Here is an 18,292-nt window from a genome sequence, read left to right on the forward strand (position 1 = left end):
TGCTGTCCCACTGAGACTATGGAAATAGCATATATTGTAAACCTTCCTTGTTAAATCTCAGTGGGAATGTTTTCACTGCTAATCTTCGTGCCTGGGTCTCATTTGTGTAGGGATGTTTGGGTTTCTGTTTGCCCAAATTAGAGCTGTTTTGCTCTAAGCAAGGTCACTGCATCCAGTCTTTGGAGCTGTTTGTGTGACTGAGCCGGGTACTGTCATGGTTTTCATTTAGAGGAAGAGAGCAGTGTGTGAAACACATTTTATTCATTCTCTCTCTTTAAGGTTTGGGTGATAGCTGATAAAGTGCAAGGAAGTCACAGCCTAAGTTGCGGGACAGTCTGTCATCGAACAGGAGTCCAACCATTGGAACCGAAAGGGCTCTCATGGGACTACGGCATTGGGGTGAGTGCTGGGAGCGCAGAATTGCTCTAGAGTTGGTATCTACACAGTTATAGGTGGTTGGGCACTGTCTATAGAGGAAGATACAATCCCTGTTTCAGCAGGCGCCTACGAAATTTTGGATAGGTGCTCATCTCCTTGTGCAAGGCAGGAAACTGGTCTTGCACCCTGTACTCTCAAATAGGAGCACTCCTTGTCTTGACTATGGAGACATTTCCATGTCAAGTGATTGTGTCTTCAAATGTATTGGCGTCTTTTTTTAAAATGAATGAAGTGTGTTATGCAATTACTGTATAGAACAGTGCCTCATTTACATTATACTAATCTTTAAACTAAGGTTGGTTTTTAGGTTGAGCGTTTTGAAGTCTTCATTAAAGAGTTTAATTTTGTGTCCAGTGACACTGTTTTAAAATATGTAGTTAACTGTGATTAGCCAAATTAAATATAATACAGCAATTAACATGGCAGCATTTTATAAGTAAAGCTTCTCCATGGTCTGTGCATGATTATCCCCCATTGTCATGATGCTGCAGTGTTTGAAGTGCAGATATTTAAACAGTCTCATTGAAATCATAGCCCCTTTGAAGTTGATGGCAAAATTCCAACTTCGGTGGGGACAGGATTTCACCCAATCCCCATTATGCAGAATACTAATCCTTATCCAGGCCTGCTCTTTTCCTTGAGCATGTGTCTCATCCATTTTAGATGCTCTAACCAGAGTATCCAAGAGATAGGAGTCATGGGGATTTGAGTGTGTGGACCAGGCAGTTATGCACCCAGCTCCCTCTGGGAGTTACACATGCTAGCAGGTCAGGATTTTGTAAGGAGTCCTTTTTCTGAGCTGAGGTAGGGTGGGAAAACTAACCCCCGGCAGGGCATTAAGAATAAATAGTGCAAAAACCTTCCTGTAAACAAAGCTTTGAATCAAATTGCGATGTTTCTTTAAAATATATTAAAATCTCATATAGGGTGGATGGGAGCACATTACAGTCAGAGGAAATGCAACTGAAGCTCCTAAGGCTGCTTTACATGAGACCTCTGAAGAGCATTCAGCAAAGCCAACGGATCTAGAAGATGGGGAGAATGGAGGAAAAGGAAACTATTCTAAAACCACCTTGATGGTTAACGAAGGACAAGCACTAGACAGAAACTCTGTTAATTGTTAGTATGTTCTGTTCTCTGTACACTGGCTGCTGCTTGTTTCCCAAGTAATTTAAAGAAAAACAAACTGTAGGATACAACAAACTCAATCCATTTCTGCTCAGAAAAAAAAAAAAGCCTTCTGATAAAACTGATGCATTTTTTAGAACTGGAATTTACAAGATGGGCATTTTAATATTTAATTTATTCTTGTACTACTAAGTTAATAGAGTATGGCTTGATAGAACTGACAGAGTTTTGCCAAGAGAGACAAGGTGCTGTTTGGAGCTGCAGGAATAGCCTTGACCCCCATTTAAAGCTGCTACACAAACTGTGTGAATGTGAATATCTTTGCAGACTTGTTTGTTTTTCCTGTAGAAGTCTTTAATTCCCTTCCCTACATCCCTTAACACTCACTCATCTTATATGCCACTCTCCAGTTTTAGTATTTCTCGTCTTTGGGCAGATAGGAGGATTTTAAAAATTGTATCAATATATAGTTGATTACTGTACAGAGCACTCTAGTCACTGCATTAGTGTCAAATCTAGGGTCCTGATCCTGCAGACACTTATGGACATGCTTAACTTTGCTCATGTGAGTCAGCTCATTGATTTCTATGCTACCCTCACATTGAGCGGGGATCACTTGTATCAATAATGTTCCACATGAGTATAAGTGTGTGTTTGCAGGACTGGAGTGGAGGGAGTACACATTACTAAGGGCCAATTTCTGGTACCCGTTCTCATGCTGCATAGAATCTTATTTCACAAGTGGTCCCATTGGTGTCAGCGGAACTCATGTGGAAGAGAGTCCTAATCTCTCAGTAGGGGTGCTTCTACATTTATCAGATATGAGGTGGAAAAATCATCTTTTTAGCCTCACGTTCAGCTCGTCCTCCAACAGCTCACACCTCATGCTTTGTCCAAGTCTCTTCGAGTGAGAGACTGGAAAAAGTTCTTTGCCTATTTCCGGCTTCATAATGGTAGAGAGCTACAGTCTTGCCCGTGAAGTCAGTGTAGACTAGCATGCACTCAGAATGGGGCTTTGCTGTTAGTTTGTACTAAGTGATCTGTGCTGAATATATTTCTGGCTCTTCTCCTAGTGAGTTAACACCTTAGTGTACATTATTCCTCAAAAGAGAAGGTCTAGTTCTGTCCTGCTTTAAAATTGTAGTTAAGCCTAGATTTTCCTCTGAACTCCTCTTTATTTTAAAGCCCAATATTGTGTGGTGCCAGTCACCTTCTGCAAGGTGCTGAGCGTTCACCTCCCGTTGGTTTCAGGAGGGCACTCCACACCTTACAGGATAAGGCTTTATCCATTGTAACTTTTAGAGAGGTTGTCACGGAGGGGCTAATCTTGCACACTTAGATTTAATGGGAATGTTGAGAGCAGGCTCAGACCCCAAGTTTCTTAATGGTAGCACTGCAAGTTTACATTCTTTTTCCCTATATTGTGTGTGATTGTATATGGAGTTATTTTTATATAAATTGAATAGCAATGTGGCATGGTCTCAAGTACTGTATTTGTAGAAGTAACTATTGACTGTATTTAATATATATATATATATATATGATATTTTAATGCCAAGACACTGTTTATGTCCAAATGTGAAAAAGAATCTTAAAGATGCTACTGTCTAACCTATTGAACTTTCCAATATGTGATTATAGTTTTTTTATTGATTTTTACATCTGTGGTGTTTCAAGTGTCGTAAGTGACATTATTTGCATTCATTCCTATAAATACTAGGTTACATACAGTTCTAGAAGTTACACAGCAATTGTTCCAAATAAACATCATTAATAGCTTTACCACATATACTCTTAGGCTTGCTTTTTCTCTGCACTAACACATAATCTATGTCAGAAGGTCAACTTATATTTTCCTTTTGAATATCCAATGTTTACATCTTCAGTGCAAGTGTTACATATAATACTAACTGACTCAATAAAATATACACTAATGTAATCGTGCATTTTCTCCTCCCCCCCCCCCAAGGGAGGGACCCCATTTTGTCTGTTGTACAACAAAAAGCTGTTTAAGGGAACATATGCAAAATATAAAATCTATATTTGAGCAGCAAATCTCTGCCCCTGAAAGTCTTCTTAAAGTAGAAAGTGACAGATGGAATTAAAATGTACATCAGCCCCCTAATTGTAAAATAACTTTACTGAAATTAATTGAAGGTTGAAATGGATTTTGAAAAATAAAGTTCATCTGTCAGAAAAAAGACTCCCATTGTGAAATTCCCTTGAATTTGTCCAAGAAAAACCCTTGTCACTAGCTACTATTTTGAAACTAGGGGTAGCTACTTGCCCTAAGCTATAATGCTAACACTACTGGAAGAAGTAAAATACCCTAGCAATTTTGTTCAGTGAGAAGCAGGTCATAGCTGACAGCAGGGCAGTATTTACTGAGGGAAGGACACGCCCTTCATATCTGATCTCTGCACCACTAAGCTACCTGATGCTGCATTTACTGTTAAAGGTTATGCAGTATTGTTTGCCAAATGCTTTAATAACTTGTAATAATGCCCCTTTATTTACGCTAAGCATTCAATCCAGACACTGATACGCTGTCTTGGCAGCTAAAATGCTGTCTGTCCCCTTCCCCTCCCCCATAAAAAATCCTACAGAAAAGGACTTTAAAGTCCACAGAATGCTGCTGTGGGAATCTCCATTGTAATGTATTGGTGACTGAGGAGCTTAAAAACCCCTGCAAGATGTATTAGACTCCCTTAATGTTTGTCACTCAATATTACTTCTCTCACTTTCATTACTGTGCCTAGACACATTCAGCAAAGCACATAAGCACACACTTAAGTGCTTTGCTGAATCAGGGCCTATATAAACAGTCAAGAGAGCTTTTAAGAAATGGGACCAGGATTCACCAAAACTAAACTGTCTGTAAATCTAGGCATAACAAGAGAACTAGAGAGCCATGTACATGGCATTGCCCTTTGTTGTATTCCAAAGCCTGGCTAGTACGCTGAGTTGTCTGTCTGGACCCTAACCCAAGGAACTAGTGTAACTCTACCCATATAAAATGCCTTTTACATGATATCTTAACTTGAATTGTAAGTTGGGACTTGCATAACTCTTCCCTTGTGTGTTTAAGGGGGATTAGACTCAGTTAATGGCCCAAGTTCAATTATTTTGAGCTTATAAGAGAACACTAAAGGCAGCTTTGTTCCTGCTAATGTGCAGTTTAGCAATGTGGGGCCTGGTCTCTATAAGAGATGCAAAGAGAATGACATTTCAGAAGTGTAGGGAGAATCGCTACTGAAGTAGTAAGTAGCAGCAGTGTTTGAAAGGTAGGAAGTTGGGTCCATTTCTCCCCCGGCCACAAAGAATCCTACCAGAGGGGACTCACCAAAGAAAGCTGCCCAGAGACCTCCTTGGTGAGTTCCCCCTGATGATTATGGGAGGCTCTGAGCCTGTGCCTCAGTGGTTCTGGCCACAGTCATTGACAGCCAGGCTACCAGGGCCTCCGCCCAGCCATAGCTGCCTCCAGGATCCCTGCAGCAGGTAAGACTGTGCAGAGCAGGTGTACTATGGCCCCAAAACGTGCACTGGGCCCAGGGATGGTGACATGCAACTCCCCCTATTCCCCCTTTTCATTTAGTTAAAACATAGTTGTACAAAAACTAGTTGAGCCAGAGAGACAGGCACAAATGGCTGCTGTGTTGCTCCTGTCATGCACTTCAATATTTACTCAAACAATCTAGTATTTACATTGCAATTAAAGTATTTAAAAATGTTTCTGACCTTCATTAGCCTTTCCAGGTTGGCGGCTTCCTAGCTGCTGCAGCCATTTTCCTCCTAAGCCAGCTTTCTCCAGCTGCCACAGGGGTCACTAGAATTCATTTTGGGTGGTGGGGGGAAGGAGGGGAGAACAAAATCCTGAACATACTTATCTGCACCTGTTACATATTGGAAGCATTTGCTAACGTGATCTGTCCCTTACCACTGCTTGTCATGTAGGCAGAGGAGAGCCCTCAGCCTAATTCACTTTGGGCCAGTGTCTGGTTACTATTTTGTTTGCAACAATGACTTTAAATGCCAGACCAAGGCTCTAGGCCCACAGGGAACTGGGTTTTTAAAAACCAAAAAAGCAGGAAGGTTGTCACATTATTTAGACTTATCACAGGGTACGCACCATGGGTAGCACTTCCTCTGGAGAACAGCTCTCTTCCAGGTCTAACAGTTGCCCTTGCAGGCTCTCAACCCATTATCCTTTTGCTTACCTTGCACCCCCTCTCTCACTTCAGGAGCTTCTTTGTGACTCGGCCCTCCAGCCAAACTCTGTGGTTTCTCCTTCTGGGGTATAAAGTCTTACTGGACCTGTTGATAAAGCCAGTCGTTCTCAACCTTTTCAGACTACCGTACCCCTTTCAGGAGTCTGTTTTGTCTCACGTACCCCAACTTTCACCTCACTTAAAAACTACTTGCTTACAAAATCAGACAAAAATATAAGTATCACAGCACACTGTTACTGAAAAATTGCTTACTTTCTCACTTTTACCATATAATTATAAAATCAATTGGCATATAAATATTGTACTTACATTTCACTATGATACTTGAGCATGTTTTTCAATTGTGAGCTTTTTCTGAAACCTGAGCCCCAGGCAGTAGGGCTGAAGCATGTAACTTAGTTTTGCGGGGCCCCCTGTGAAATGGGGATCCAGGCAATTGCCCTGCTTGCCACCCCCTAATACCAGCTCTGCACTTGCAATCCCCCTAAACCCATCCCATGACCTCCCTGGGCACTGAAACTCCCAGGTTGAGAAACACCATTCTAGATGAGTTGAGTACACTCTGGAAGACCTCTGCATACCTGCAGGTTGAGAACCACTGGTCCAGGCTATGCCACTCCATCACTGGCGGGTAGGGGAACCCAGGGCCACCCACTACTCCACATTCCAGCCCAGGGACCCTGCAAAACACCGTCAAGGTCTGCTCAGTCCCCAACCTTGCTGCTCTCTCCCTGGGCTGCTGCCTACGCCACCTCCCGCTTGGGTTGCCAACCCTCCAGGATTGTCGAGTCTCCAGAAATTAAAGCTTAATCTTTAATTAAAGATTATGTCATGTGATGAAACCTCCAGGAATACATCCAACCAAAATTGGCAACCTACCTTCCACAGACTGTCTTCTCTACCCTGCTCTCTCCTGGGTATGTCCTCCACGAGGGCCATGCTCCCAGGGGTTTAATTCTTTCCCTGGGTGCCTTCCTGCCTTCTCTAACACACAGAGGAGGATGGTGGCAGACTTCCTCTCTGCAGCCATTGCTGTTGCCAGCCCACACCTGCTCACCTGAGCTTCAGCTTTGGCTCAGGAGATGCATCTACAGCCTAATCCCCTCCTGTGTGGCCTATCACACTAACTGGATCTTTCTTGGCTTCCTGAACTCTTTTAGGGCTGCTGTGGGTGGATACCCCATCACACTTGTGCTTCCGCAAGTTCAGCAGTTCTGGGCTTTACTACCCAAGTCTGTTGCTAGGAGAGGTACCTATGATTTGCCAGACCAGACCACTGAGCCATCAAGTCTGAAATGCCACCTCTTGGCCAGGATTGTCCTGGAGTCTCCAGAAATTAAAGCTTAATCTTTAATTAAAGATTATGTCATGTGATGAAACCTCCACGAAAACATCCAACCAAAACTGACAACCCTATGGCCTCTGGCAGACACAAACATCTGGGGTGATATCCTGATACCACTGAAATCAATGGGAGTTTTGTCACTGATGTCACTGGGACCAGGATTTCGCCCCTGCATCAGAAGAGGTGGGGATGCATAAATGAAACACGCATTCGGAAGTTCACTTGTTGTCTGGGGGAAATAGTTTTAAGCAGTTGATTGAGCTCTCTGGGCAAATCCTCTATCAAAAATGAATACTAGCAGGTCTGCCACCTCTTTAAAGAGTCTGAATCATTGCAAGGCCTTCCCTGTGGACAAGAGGTGACCTCAGCAGGTCTCAGATTGAAAGTCTACAGTTTGCCCTTGAGGCTACAGGCTCCTCCACTTCCACATGCTGATCGGCTGAGGTGCTGGCTCCTTTCCTTCTGCTTCATCAAGCAAAAAAACCCATGAAAGGCCCTCAGCACCTAGCAGATTTCCTCCTTTTAGCAGTCTGCTTCTGCTAGAGAGAGAAGAGGTTTTGTTCACTGAAACCTGGTTTGCAGTAGATAAGAGAAGTGAGCAGTTAAATTTTAATAAATAATCTCTTCCCATCCGTCTACAAAAAGAGAGCGCAAGTGACAGAAAATACCTTGATTGGACAATGTTATCCATCTCCCCCAGTAGAGCACGGTACTAAGCTAAACTGGAGATATTACAGGCATTTGTGGGCACTGCACAATGGAAGATTCTAGCCTAGATGGCTCAATGGTCTGATCTGCCATTCAAATCCCTGTGAGGGAGAGATTAGTTCAAAACACCTCTCACTAAGTAATGGGGTTTTTTTGGGAGGGAAAAAAGTCGTTGGGAAGAACTCAAGTTGAGGCGGTAGAATCCAGCCCCTGCAGTTAAGAGAGCGCAGTGTGTGAAAAGCAACATTCATTGTTCCCTGTTGTATCAGCAGGTAGCTACCGCAGAAGATGGAAACGTGTCTCTCTCACAGCCAGTCTCTGACACTTTACATATTCCAGATAAAAACATTATCACACTACCGGTCCAGTGGAATAAATATCACATTACGAAGTCTCTCCACACTGCACTAAGCATTAGAGTAGGGAGAACTCATAGGGTCTCTCTACATTGCATGGCACCAACGCTGAGGCCGGGTCAGTCGACTCGGGCTCGGGCTGCAGGGCTTAAAATAGCAGCGTAGATGCTCAGGCTCAAGCTGGAGCCCAGCTCTCAGACTTCATGAAGGGGGTGGATCTCAGAGCCCAAGGCCAAGCCTGAACTGCTACACTGCTATTTTTAGCCCTGCAGCCCGAGCCTCACGAGCCCAAGTCAGCTGACTCAGGCCAGCCGTGGCCATGCCACAAGTCTTTTATAGCAGTGTAGACACACCCATAAGGGTCAGAACTGCTTTCTGTTGCACACAGAGCACCTTGGGTTGCCTGGGTTCTTTACACAACACACAGTCAACCTGTGGAACTCTTTACCAGGGGCTGTTGTGAAGGCCAAAACTATAATGCGGTTCAAAGAAAGAACTAGAGAAGTTCCTGAAGGATAGGTCCATCAATGACTATTAGCCAGGATGGGCAGGGATGCAACACCATGCTTTGAGTGTCCCTAGTTTCTGTTTTGTTAGAACCTGGGAGTGAACAACAGGGGATAGATCACTTGATGATTGCCTGTTCTGTTCATTCCCTCTAAAGCACCTGGCATTGGCCACTGCTGGAAGACAGGATATTGGGCTAGATGGACCAATGGTCTGACCCAGTATGGCCATTCTTATGTTCTAGGGGGTCTCTGCAGCTGTTCTCTTCAACACCCCCTGCAAAGGATCCACCAATCTCTCCCTCACTCAGCCTGCTTCCCCCTTGCACTACCCTACTCTGTGGGGACAAAGGTAGGGCCCATGAAGCTACATCCTGTGCAAACATGAGCACCTAAATCCTGCCCTTGCCCCCTCTGCAGCATAACCACAACTGTCCGGCTAACATCAGCACTCTATGGCCATAGGTGGAGACAGTTGTTACATATGCTGTACGTGCAACATTTCCAAACAAAGAAATCTTAGCTTGGGGGGAGGCGAAGAAAAGCAGGGCTAGGAGAAATGGAAGTTTTTATTCCAACTTTTTTTTAAAAAGTTTCTTTTCTTGTTTCAATATCTCCTGTTTCATTTATTGTATTTTATAGTACCTAGCCCAGAATGAATCCTAATTGATTACAATGCAGGCTTTATTAGCAGAGTTCATTTTAAATGCACAGATTATCATTGTCCAACTGGTAAATACACAAAACATTTGTTCTGCAATCACATCATTTTTGCAAAGATCACAAGTGAATTAACTATAAAATATTTATAATACAATAGCATCCAAAGGGTCCAAATGGAACTGGGATCCCATTGGACTGGGTGCTGTACAAAGACAAGCTCCTGCCTAGAAGAGCTTACAATCTAACAAATCTCTTTTAAGGTTTCTGTTAAAAGGCACTTTCAAATATATATAATGCAACAAGGATCACATTAATTATCGTGCATTTTAAGTGTACTTGTAGGACTACATTTTAGGACCGTGACCCAAAGCCCACTGAAGTGAATTAGAACCTTTCCATTTACTTCAATGAGTTTAGGGCAGGGGTTCTCCAACTGTGGGTTGGGACCGCAAAGTGGGTCGCAACCCCATTTTAATGGGGTCACCAAGGCTGATGTTGGCCCTGGCTCCCAGCAAGTCTGAAGCCCAAGCCCCACCCGCCGGGGCTGAAGCCAAAACCTGAGCCTCACCACCCCGGGCTAAGGTTACATGCCCCCACCCACGGCACACAGCACCCCAATTTTTGTTGTCAGAAGTGGGTCACGGTGCAATGAAGTTTGAGAACTGCTGGTTTAGGGCATTTAGGATCTGATCTAAGGCCATTTTGTGAGGTAGTATTCATACCTGTTCGATCACACTAATCAAACTACTCAAAATATGTTTCTATTGTCATTAAAATTGTTCCTCCCTCTGAGTAGCAGGATATTTAAGAATTCAAGGGGAAAAAAATCCAGGTAATTGTGGTTAAAGAAATTAGTCCTGCTATCCAAACATCAGGTCAGTTAGATATGTCCCTCCAGTAGCTGTACACATTCCAAAGTACCGTACCGGGCCATAAACTTCATTATTTCTGCACCAAGATTCCCCATTACATGGTGTCACTTCTGGAGGAATAGAAGTTACAGCCAGTATTTTCAATAATGACTAGTGATTTAGGACATCACTGTTGGGTGCCCAACTCGAGGTACCTTATAAAAAGAGTAATTTTCCTAACGGGCAGAGCACCCCCTCCCACTGAAAAATAATTTGTTTATAAAGCCTGCCCTGCAAAAGCAATCTGGGTGTTGAACAATCAAACAATTTCTCATTACAAATTAAAAGAACACTCTGACCTCAGGAAAATTACAAACAAAGCAGGTAAACAAAAACTATAAGAACACAGAAGGTGTTTCAAATCGGGCAACCAAAATCACTAATCTCTTTGAAAAGCCTGACCTACAATTTAGGATAATTTCAACAAGAACTATGAGATCTAGCCACTAAACATTTGTCTTTCCAAAAACAAACAAAAAAGAAACCCACCAGCAGGAAATAACCCCTTAATCCTCTAAATGCTGAAATATACAGGCATGTGTGGAGAAGAGAGAATGAGGCCAGTAGCTAACTTTAGCTGCCTTGTCTGAAGCTGTGAATTTGTGTGGAATATTTTTTTAGCTGTTCATCGCGTTCCTCATCGCCGTGTTGCTGTTGGTAATGCTGGTACAGTTTGGAGCTATTGGCTGCCCCAGTTCCTTCTACAGTTGGAAGGTGCCCACTGGACATATGGAGTATGGTGGAAGTCAGTGATTTAATGTAATTTTTGGCTAGTGTAAGAGTCTCAATTTTAGAAAGTTTATTCTCAGCTCTCACATGAGGGATAACCTCCCGCAAGGCCTGGAATGCATTATTGAGCTTGTGCATTCTCTGCCTTTCCCGTTCATTGCTTTCCAATCGCCTCAAGTGTCTGTCTTTGTTGTTCCAAGCATGTTTGGCTTTGACTGTACCAGTCTTGTTGCTCTCATAGTTTCTGCCATTTCTCCTTTCTTTGCGTCGCAAACATTTCACCGGTTCCTCTTTGCTCAAAGTTGTCTCCCCAAGAAAGGCTTCTTTATCAACAGCAAGCCTGTGCTTCATTCTTTTGCTTTTGGTCTTCATGTTTCAGTAGATGATGGGGAAACGTCACCCAGCCTGTTCTCCCACTAAGTTAATCTTCTGGTACTAGCCATCAACATGCTGCAAAAACATAACATCAACATCTTCAGCTGTCGTTACCTTTCATACTGAACAAATGGAAAGTCATTGTGCTGTTTTGCTTTGTACCAGCATCTACCTGCAAAATACTGTGAAACTACCAGCTGGATCTTTTATTTGTTAGTATATGTTTTACTGATTGTTAACATCAGACCATCTGGGCTCTGTGGATGGAAGTAGGGCCCCTGGAGAGGATCCTCTTAACCACAGCACGTGGGCAGTGGTGGTGGTGATGTATTTGCATCTTGATTCATGCATGTTAGTGGGACTGGGGGGTGAGGGGAAGAGGGAGGGAGCCTGTACTACATCTGTTCTTAATGTACTTGCTTTGGATTTCAGTCTCCAACTGGCAACATTCATTGTCTCATTTGTCTGATTCAGTTGGCCTCTGTTTGGGGCCCCTCCCCTCTAATTGAAGGAGAGGCCACTGTAGTTCTCTGTGGCGAGATCCTCTCCAGGTTCATTCAGTCCTTGGCCTCTCTGCTGAGAATGCCAATGAGCATGCTAAAACTGGAGCCAAATGAGTGTTTGACATGGGTTCCTGTCCACTAGAGCCTGTTGCTTTCAGTCCAGTTCCATTTCACATATGCCACAGGCCAACTGAAATGACTACAATGTGACAATGCTGATAACCACAGAGTAAGGCATTACAAGGAAGATGGACAATGGGAACATTTGGCCAAGTTCTTCTCTTGGCTACAATGGTATCGCTAGTTTAAGTGAGAGAAGAATCTGGTCTGTCTTGAGCAGCTAGAAACAGAACAATATTAAAAAAAAAGTGACTGCAAACATTGGTGAGCCAAGTCTGTTCCCTTAAGAAAGAGCTGTCCTGAGGGAAAACAGGAAAGGAATTTAAAGGCTGGACTGAGACGCAGCATTTCCAGTTTAGAGATCTCAACAGCAAAAAGAGGTCTTTGGCGTCAGCAAACCAGAAAGTGAGAAGCACGACAGGAGCATGACTGTCAGTAAAGGCTTAGTTATAAACTCCCTTTCCTCCCAGCTCCTGGCACCCATTCCTTATGAGCTGAATCACATCCATGTGCATGCACACAGAATTGATTTGGGACTAGATCCCTGGATATCCAGCTCCAAATAAGGCAAGTCTCTTCCACTGGAGCTAAAGGAAAACTTGTGAGAGTAGGAGGTCCTGTTTGTGGGCAGCAGCACACACTCACATCGCAAAGCCAACACATTATGCTGTCCTCTGAATGCCCCCTTTCTCTTCCCCCCCATTCCTTTGAGTGTTGCTCTCTTGCTTCCTCTCACAGCTCTCCCAACTTCACCATATGTCTCCCCACCTTCTCTTCGTGCCATCCAGACAACTTTTAGGAGCCATTAACTCAAATTTGTATTCACTTCTCATTCACAAGCCAATGCCTTCCTATTTGTCATTTGCCTTCCTGCTTTTAGTCTTGCCTTTAAAATGCCAGCTGTGTCAGTTTTGTCCACAACCGGTGGAAGGCTCAGACTGCTCCTCCTCATTGATGGTCTTCCCAGCTCTCTTCCAGGGACAGCACCTTGCTATTTTGGACTGCTGCAGTTAGAGGAGGAAGGTTGGCTGTTATCAGCACCCACAGTAAAAGCTCCTGTATGGTGCAGCAGCAGCAGAGTTCCTGCTGCTCAGTGAAGACTGGCATGCTGGCAGCAGTACCTCCTCCCGCAGTGACAGTAGCAGTGCAGGAGGGGGAGTGGGTTGCAGCCTCTCTTCCTTCACCAGCTAATGGCCAGGGTATAGCCATTTTGACACCCGGTATAACAGCAATTTCTACACCTCCCAAGTCAATAATCCAGCCAACACTGGCAGCATGGCAGAGTCTAGTCTTCCTGTGCCACGGGACAGGGCACCTGCACAGGTGCAGCAATGCCCCTTCCTTCCAGGCTGACGAGCCATTAGACAGTGATGATGCAGAAGCACCCTCTACCTCCACTTTGTGCCAATGCTTGGTTCAATGGCAGGCACCTGGCAGCAGCCCCCCCTTTTGCTGATGACTGGTATTAATGGGGTGGGGGGGGTGTCCATTTACTCCCCTTCGTTCCAGTCTTAGAAAATATTTCTGGTGATGCACTGAAATGCGAGTGACTGGAGAGTCGGACTGCCGTTAGAGAATGGCCACGGAGCTTAACTCCCCTCCTGGAAGGACAGGAGAGATGCACCACCATGCCACATCACCACCCCTTGCAGTAGAGGGTAAAACTGATTGAGGATGCTGGGAAAACTGACATCGCCACCGCCGCCACCTAGGAGCATCCTCAGCTGCTCCTTTCTCCGTGTTCACGGTGTTCCAGCTGCCCTGTGCCAGCTACTCTGGCCGCTCTTTGGGTTCATACCTCATCACAGGGTACTCAAGTTTTCCACAGAGGACCTATGCTCACCTCACAAAGTGGCTTGATTGGGGGCCTCCAGCCCAAGGCTGCCAGGGGAGCAAGACAAGACTGCATCTCAGGTTTCACCCACCAGCCCTACACCATGCTGCCCGAGAGTCATGGGCGCCTGAGGAAAACAGCTGGAGGACAGGGCTGATACTGGGGAAAAGAAAAACCAAAGCCAGGCCAAGAGAAACCTTGGAGCTTCTCTCTCTCGGAGAGATGGCAAATCAGAAGTAGGATGGAACAGTGCAAATAGGCACCGAGGAGAGCAGCCAAATCCCTACCTCCCCTGCAGAAGGCACTGCCATTGGGAAAGCAACCAGCTGCTCCTTGACAGACACCCACCTTCCTGGACTGGGGTGGCAGCCAGCAGAGGAAAGGGGGGAGCTCCTAGGAGAAGAGGATTTGGCAGATTAAGGGGAGCACGGAGCCAGGTGGAACCAGTAGACTAAGGATAGCAGGTGACTGTAGGGTACATGAAGTGGTTTGGGGGAAGGTTGTTTTCAAATACAGCTACACACGCCAGACCCATCCCCTACCCACCCCCAAACCCCTCGTCCTATAGCCCACAGTCCTGTAGTGTTACTGGACAGGCTCGACACTACCTCCAGGGGAGACGGGGAGACAGCGGGGATGAGGGAGAGTCCTGGCGGGAGTTTGGGGTCAGCAAGGGGGGGGCAATGGGGGCTGGGGCAGGCTAGAGCAGGAGGGGCTGGGGGTAGGAGGCCGGTGGAGGCATTCAGAGCTCGCAGAGCCGGAGGAGAGGCGAAGGCTAGCGAGGGAGCAAGCGGGCAGGCAGAGGAGGAACTCGGTCGGGGCAGCGGGGGACGGAGCGGGGGGAAGGCATAGGAGAGAGCGACCGGAGAAAAGACCTACCGAGGGCGCAGGGAGCCCCCAGGAGGGACCGGAGCCCCGCGGGGGGGCTCCAGAGGGAAGGCGGTGGGCACGGCGGGGTGGGAGCGGCCAGTGCAACTTCAGACAGCGGGAGCCCTTCCGCCACTCCCCGAGCGGCCCTTTGCCCCCCGCGCCGGGAGCCCGGTGCCCGGCACGCGTACCTGGGAGCCGGCGCGGAGGGCGGGACGCCGGAGAAGGGCCGCCGGGCGAGCAGCCGCTCGCAGGGGGCTGAGACGCTTGTGACCGCAGCCCGCCCGCCGGGCCTGGGACACGTCGCTTTAGCGGCGGAGCCAGCGGGAGGCGGAGCCCGGCGCAGCAGGAGCTTCCAGGCAAATCCCCAAGGGAGGCGGAGGCGGGAGGGGAGGCGGGCGGCTGGCCCAGTGCGGGGCTGCCCGAGGTTCCGCGCCACCTGCACGGGGGCAGAGCCGGGACCTTAGAGCCGCGGGGCACGTGGTTGTTTCCACGGGACAGCGCGGCGAGAACGTGGGTCCTTGTCGCGCGGGCGTCCTGCGGCCCAGAAGGCGGCATTGTGCGGCCCAAGTTAAGCGTGAGATGGGCCCCCCCGGCCCTGCGAAGAAAAGCCCCTTTGTCTAAGAGGTTGGAGAACTTGTTCAAACACAGCTTAATCCATATGAAAACAAAGCACCAGGAAAGGTGCCCACATCAGTGCGGCACAGGGCTCTCTTCCTGCAAACATTGTGTCAGTTCACCAGAGGACAGCTTCAGCTTGCAAACTCAATGTTCCCAAAAGGCAGGGGTTTTTAAATCAAATTTAAATTAAGAGGCTGGGGTAGGCGGGTTCTGCTTTGTGCTGCAATTCCAGCTGGTCCCCGAGACTGCGCTGGTTTTGGATGGGTCAGCGCGCTGGGGGGCTTCCCCTTCAACACGCGGGTGCTGCAAGTGGGACCTGGTGATTCAACAGGTAGAAACTCTTCCCTCACAGTCAGTACCGAAACAATGCTCCATCCAACAGGATCGCCGTTGGCACGCTGCTGCGGCAGCCTCTCCGACAGAGCACAGATCATGAGGTCAGCATGACTACTTGTCATTATAAAGGAACAGGCTTGGCAAGCTGGTCAATCGACCTATTTGTCCATGGTTAAATATAGTCCAGTGTTCCAGCAAGAATTCCCTGAGGTAGGTGGTGGCCTGCTTTTTTGACTTCAGGATGGTACTATTCCATCTTTTCTTTAAAAAAAAAAAAAAAAAAAAAATTGTTTTGCATTTTTCTGAACTAAAATAACCCACTACACTAGCTTTTTAATTATATATAATTAGGCATAAGAATCTAAGGCTAAGCCTACTGGAGACCATAAAGTCTTCCTTTTTTTGTTACTGTTCTAATAAGTTACTGCTTTAAAATATTTGACCATTTTTGACATTTGACAATATTTGACTGGTCAAATACCCAGCCCTAGAGAGGAAGGGTGTGTGATAGGGCACTACTGGGACTTCACAGAACTGGGTTCAATTCCATATTCCACTACAAACTAACACCTTGGGCAAGTCACCTAGTCTTTCTGTGCTGCAATTTACCATTTATAAAATGCAGTGAATAGCACTTCCCTCTTCCACAATAGTGTTGTAGTGGTAAATGCATAAGACTGGGAGGTGTTCAGATACTATGGTGCTCGGGGCCATGAGATATGAAAGTGATAAAAGTGCCATGGGATCTTTAAGGGCTGTGGGAAAAGCCCCCATGTCCTAGTCAAATTTCAACCTGAGCCATTACATTTTGCCTACTTAAAGCTCCTACTATGATTTAAGTTGAAGCATCTGTTGGTTAAAATCCATGGAAGGAATTTTCAGTTGGAAAAAAACTGCAGAGTTACATTTCTTAAAGGCAGATACCAAAAGATTCATATATTCCATTGTATAGTGTAACCCAGGTTATTTGTTTTCTGAAGGCTAGAATTGAAAGCATTTCTTTTAAAATTTTAAATGCATTTTAGGATCATGACAATGAAAAAGGTCTATGAAAAAGAATTATTTCTATTTATTGTGCACTTTGGGGTAGTTTTGTCACTTCCTAAACTGAAGACAGGAACACAAGTAGTGAAATTAGTAGCATAGCAACAGTTTACCATGTTAACTCTACACAATCGATATTGCTGTTCACTAAATATATGCTACAAATTCTGAAATATTATAATTTTGTGCCAAATTCATCCTCACTAAAATTCCATTTCAGTTGCATTTTTTAAAGTACAAATGTTATAATAATGGATTTCTTTTTAGAAGCTAATTATGTCATCTGTATTTAAATATGTTCACCTGTTCAATATTTTCCCAAGTTTCTTGCACTGTTTCCATTGTTCAGTCTTAGTTTCTTGCATGTTTTTCACATTGCTACAGTAGAAGAAAGAGTCAAGAGTTGCAAACACAACAAATACTTTGTGCCTATCCTGCCACATGGAAATCAAAGTGCTTTACAAACATTAAGCTTCAATGACCTGTGACTAGGGAAGCACTATCCCCGATTTACAGATGGAAAAACTGAGGCATATAGAATTTTTGGCCCACATTTTCAAAAGAGGCCTCCAACTTTATATGGCTAATGTGGGACACATAACAGCCTCATTTGAGAAAGTGATGACCACACAACTCCAATTTAAGTCAATAGGAAATGCAGGTGTTCAGCACTATGAAAGTGCCCCTAAGTTGGGCACCCAAAATCTAACGCATTGAAGGCCATTTTTGGAAGCACTGGCTCTTTTTGACTTGCTCCAAAGTCACACAAATAGTTTGCTCAGGAGCTGGAAATAGAGTCTAAATCTTGTGACTATATGCAATTTTGGTGGTGTTGGTAATGGCAGCTTTAGAAGGCCCAGGCATAAAGAATTGTATTACTGAAGCATTTTTGAGCACTTCATTTACATTATTTTTTTCATTTTAAAATGTTTTCCATCATCATCTAAACCAGGAAAAGAGGAGTTCAGAGGTTTATACCAATGCCATTCACCCCATTAATTGTCTGTAAAGGGAGAACTGATATGCAACCTCTTCACAACAAGACAGCGAGTATGTCAGTTCTACTGAGACCTCCTTATGCCAAACAGCAGGAATCCATGCCTACTTCATGACAATAGCAGGGTTTGTTTTGTTTATATAAAGACATGTACATTCATGTGTAGTCTCTGTTAAACCTTACATAATTATGGCAAAACCCATGGTGATGATTTCAGATGCTAACACATTTCAACACATTTTCACTTGAAAGATATTACTACAAATTAAATCTGTGCTGTACTTTGAACAGTGCTTCCCTGTAGAGGGTATGTGTTATGCGATGTGATGTTCAAGTGATGGCGACACATACTAGCAGAAGAGATCAGGAATCTAAAATACACCCTCTCATATAGGCTGTGTTGTGCTGTGTAGGTTGAAGTGTCTGGGGCTTCAGGCACCTGGGGTAGAATAGATGCTGCCCAGTTCCTCATTTATGAGCACATTGATTTCACTCCCATAAGTAGTCCCACTGACTTCACTGAAATGAGGAGCTGAACAAGTACCAGAACTGAGTTGGGCTAAGAATAAACAAACACAGACA

General features: G+C 45.2%; 3 protein-coding genes across 9 annotated transcripts in view; 1 reads left to right on the plus strand and 2 right to left on the minus strand.

Moving 5' to 3' along the window:
* Positions 1 to 3,348, plus strand: part of TECPR1 (tectonin beta-propeller repeat containing 1) — a 38,708-nt gene extending 35,360 nt beyond the window's left edge. For both annotated transcript variants that reach the window (XM_073362136.1, XM_073362135.1), the window contains 2 exons: positions 280 to 399; positions 1,365 to 3,348. In XM_073362136.1, the coding sequence (XP_073218237.1) occupies positions 280 to 399; positions 1,365 to 1,562 (318 nt within the window). In that variant the 3' untranslated portion in view covers positions 1,563 to 3,348. The remainder of the gene's footprint in view (positions 1 to 279; positions 400 to 1,364) is intronic.
* A 5,944-nt stretch (positions 3,349 to 9,292) lies between these two features.
* BHLHA15 (basic helix-loop-helix family member a15) lies at positions 9,293 to 14,994 on the minus strand. Of its 5 annotated transcripts, none has more exons than XM_073361389.1 (3): positions 14,904 to 14,994; positions 14,133 to 14,238; positions 9,293 to 11,463 (listed from the first exon to the last, which is right to left on the minus strand). In XM_073361389.1, the coding sequence occupies exon 3, from the start codon at positions 11,383 to 11,385 to the stop codon at positions 10,858 to 10,860; it is 528 nt and encodes a 175-aa protein (XP_073217490.1). In that variant the 5' UTR covers positions 11,386 to 11,463; positions 14,133 to 14,238; positions 14,904 to 14,994; the 3' UTR covers positions 9,293 to 10,857. The 5 variants fall into 5 exon arrangements, with proteins under 5 accessions (XP_073217490.1, XP_073217488.1, XP_073217489.1 ...); XM_073361387.1 differs by having other exon boundaries at positions 14,725 to 14,994; XM_073361388.1 differs by lacking the exon at positions 14,133 to 14,238.
* Positions 14,995 to 16,398: 1,404 nt separating this feature from the next.
* Positions 16,399 to 18,292, minus strand: part of LMTK2 (lemur tyrosine kinase 2) — an 89,457-nt gene continuing 87,563 nt past the window's right edge. Inside the window, exons 15-16 of one of the 2 annotated variants that reach the window (XR_012161124.1) lie at positions 18,150 to 18,269; positions 16,399 to 17,091 (exon numbers count right to left, since the gene is read on the minus strand). The gene's annotated coding sequence lies outside the window, so the exon portion shown is untranslated. Of the gene's footprint in view, positions 18,270 to 18,292 lie in introns of both variants that reach the window. The other variant, XR_012161123.1, reaches the window with a different exon arrangement.

Source organism: Lepidochelys kempii, chromosome 10 (genome assembly GCF_965140265.1).
Source record: "Lepidochelys kempii isolate rLepKem1 chromosome 10, rLepKem1.hap2, whole genome shotgun sequence".
In the NCBI taxonomy this organism is placed as follows: Eukaryota; Metazoa; Chordata; order Testudines; family Cheloniidae; genus Lepidochelys; species Lepidochelys kempii.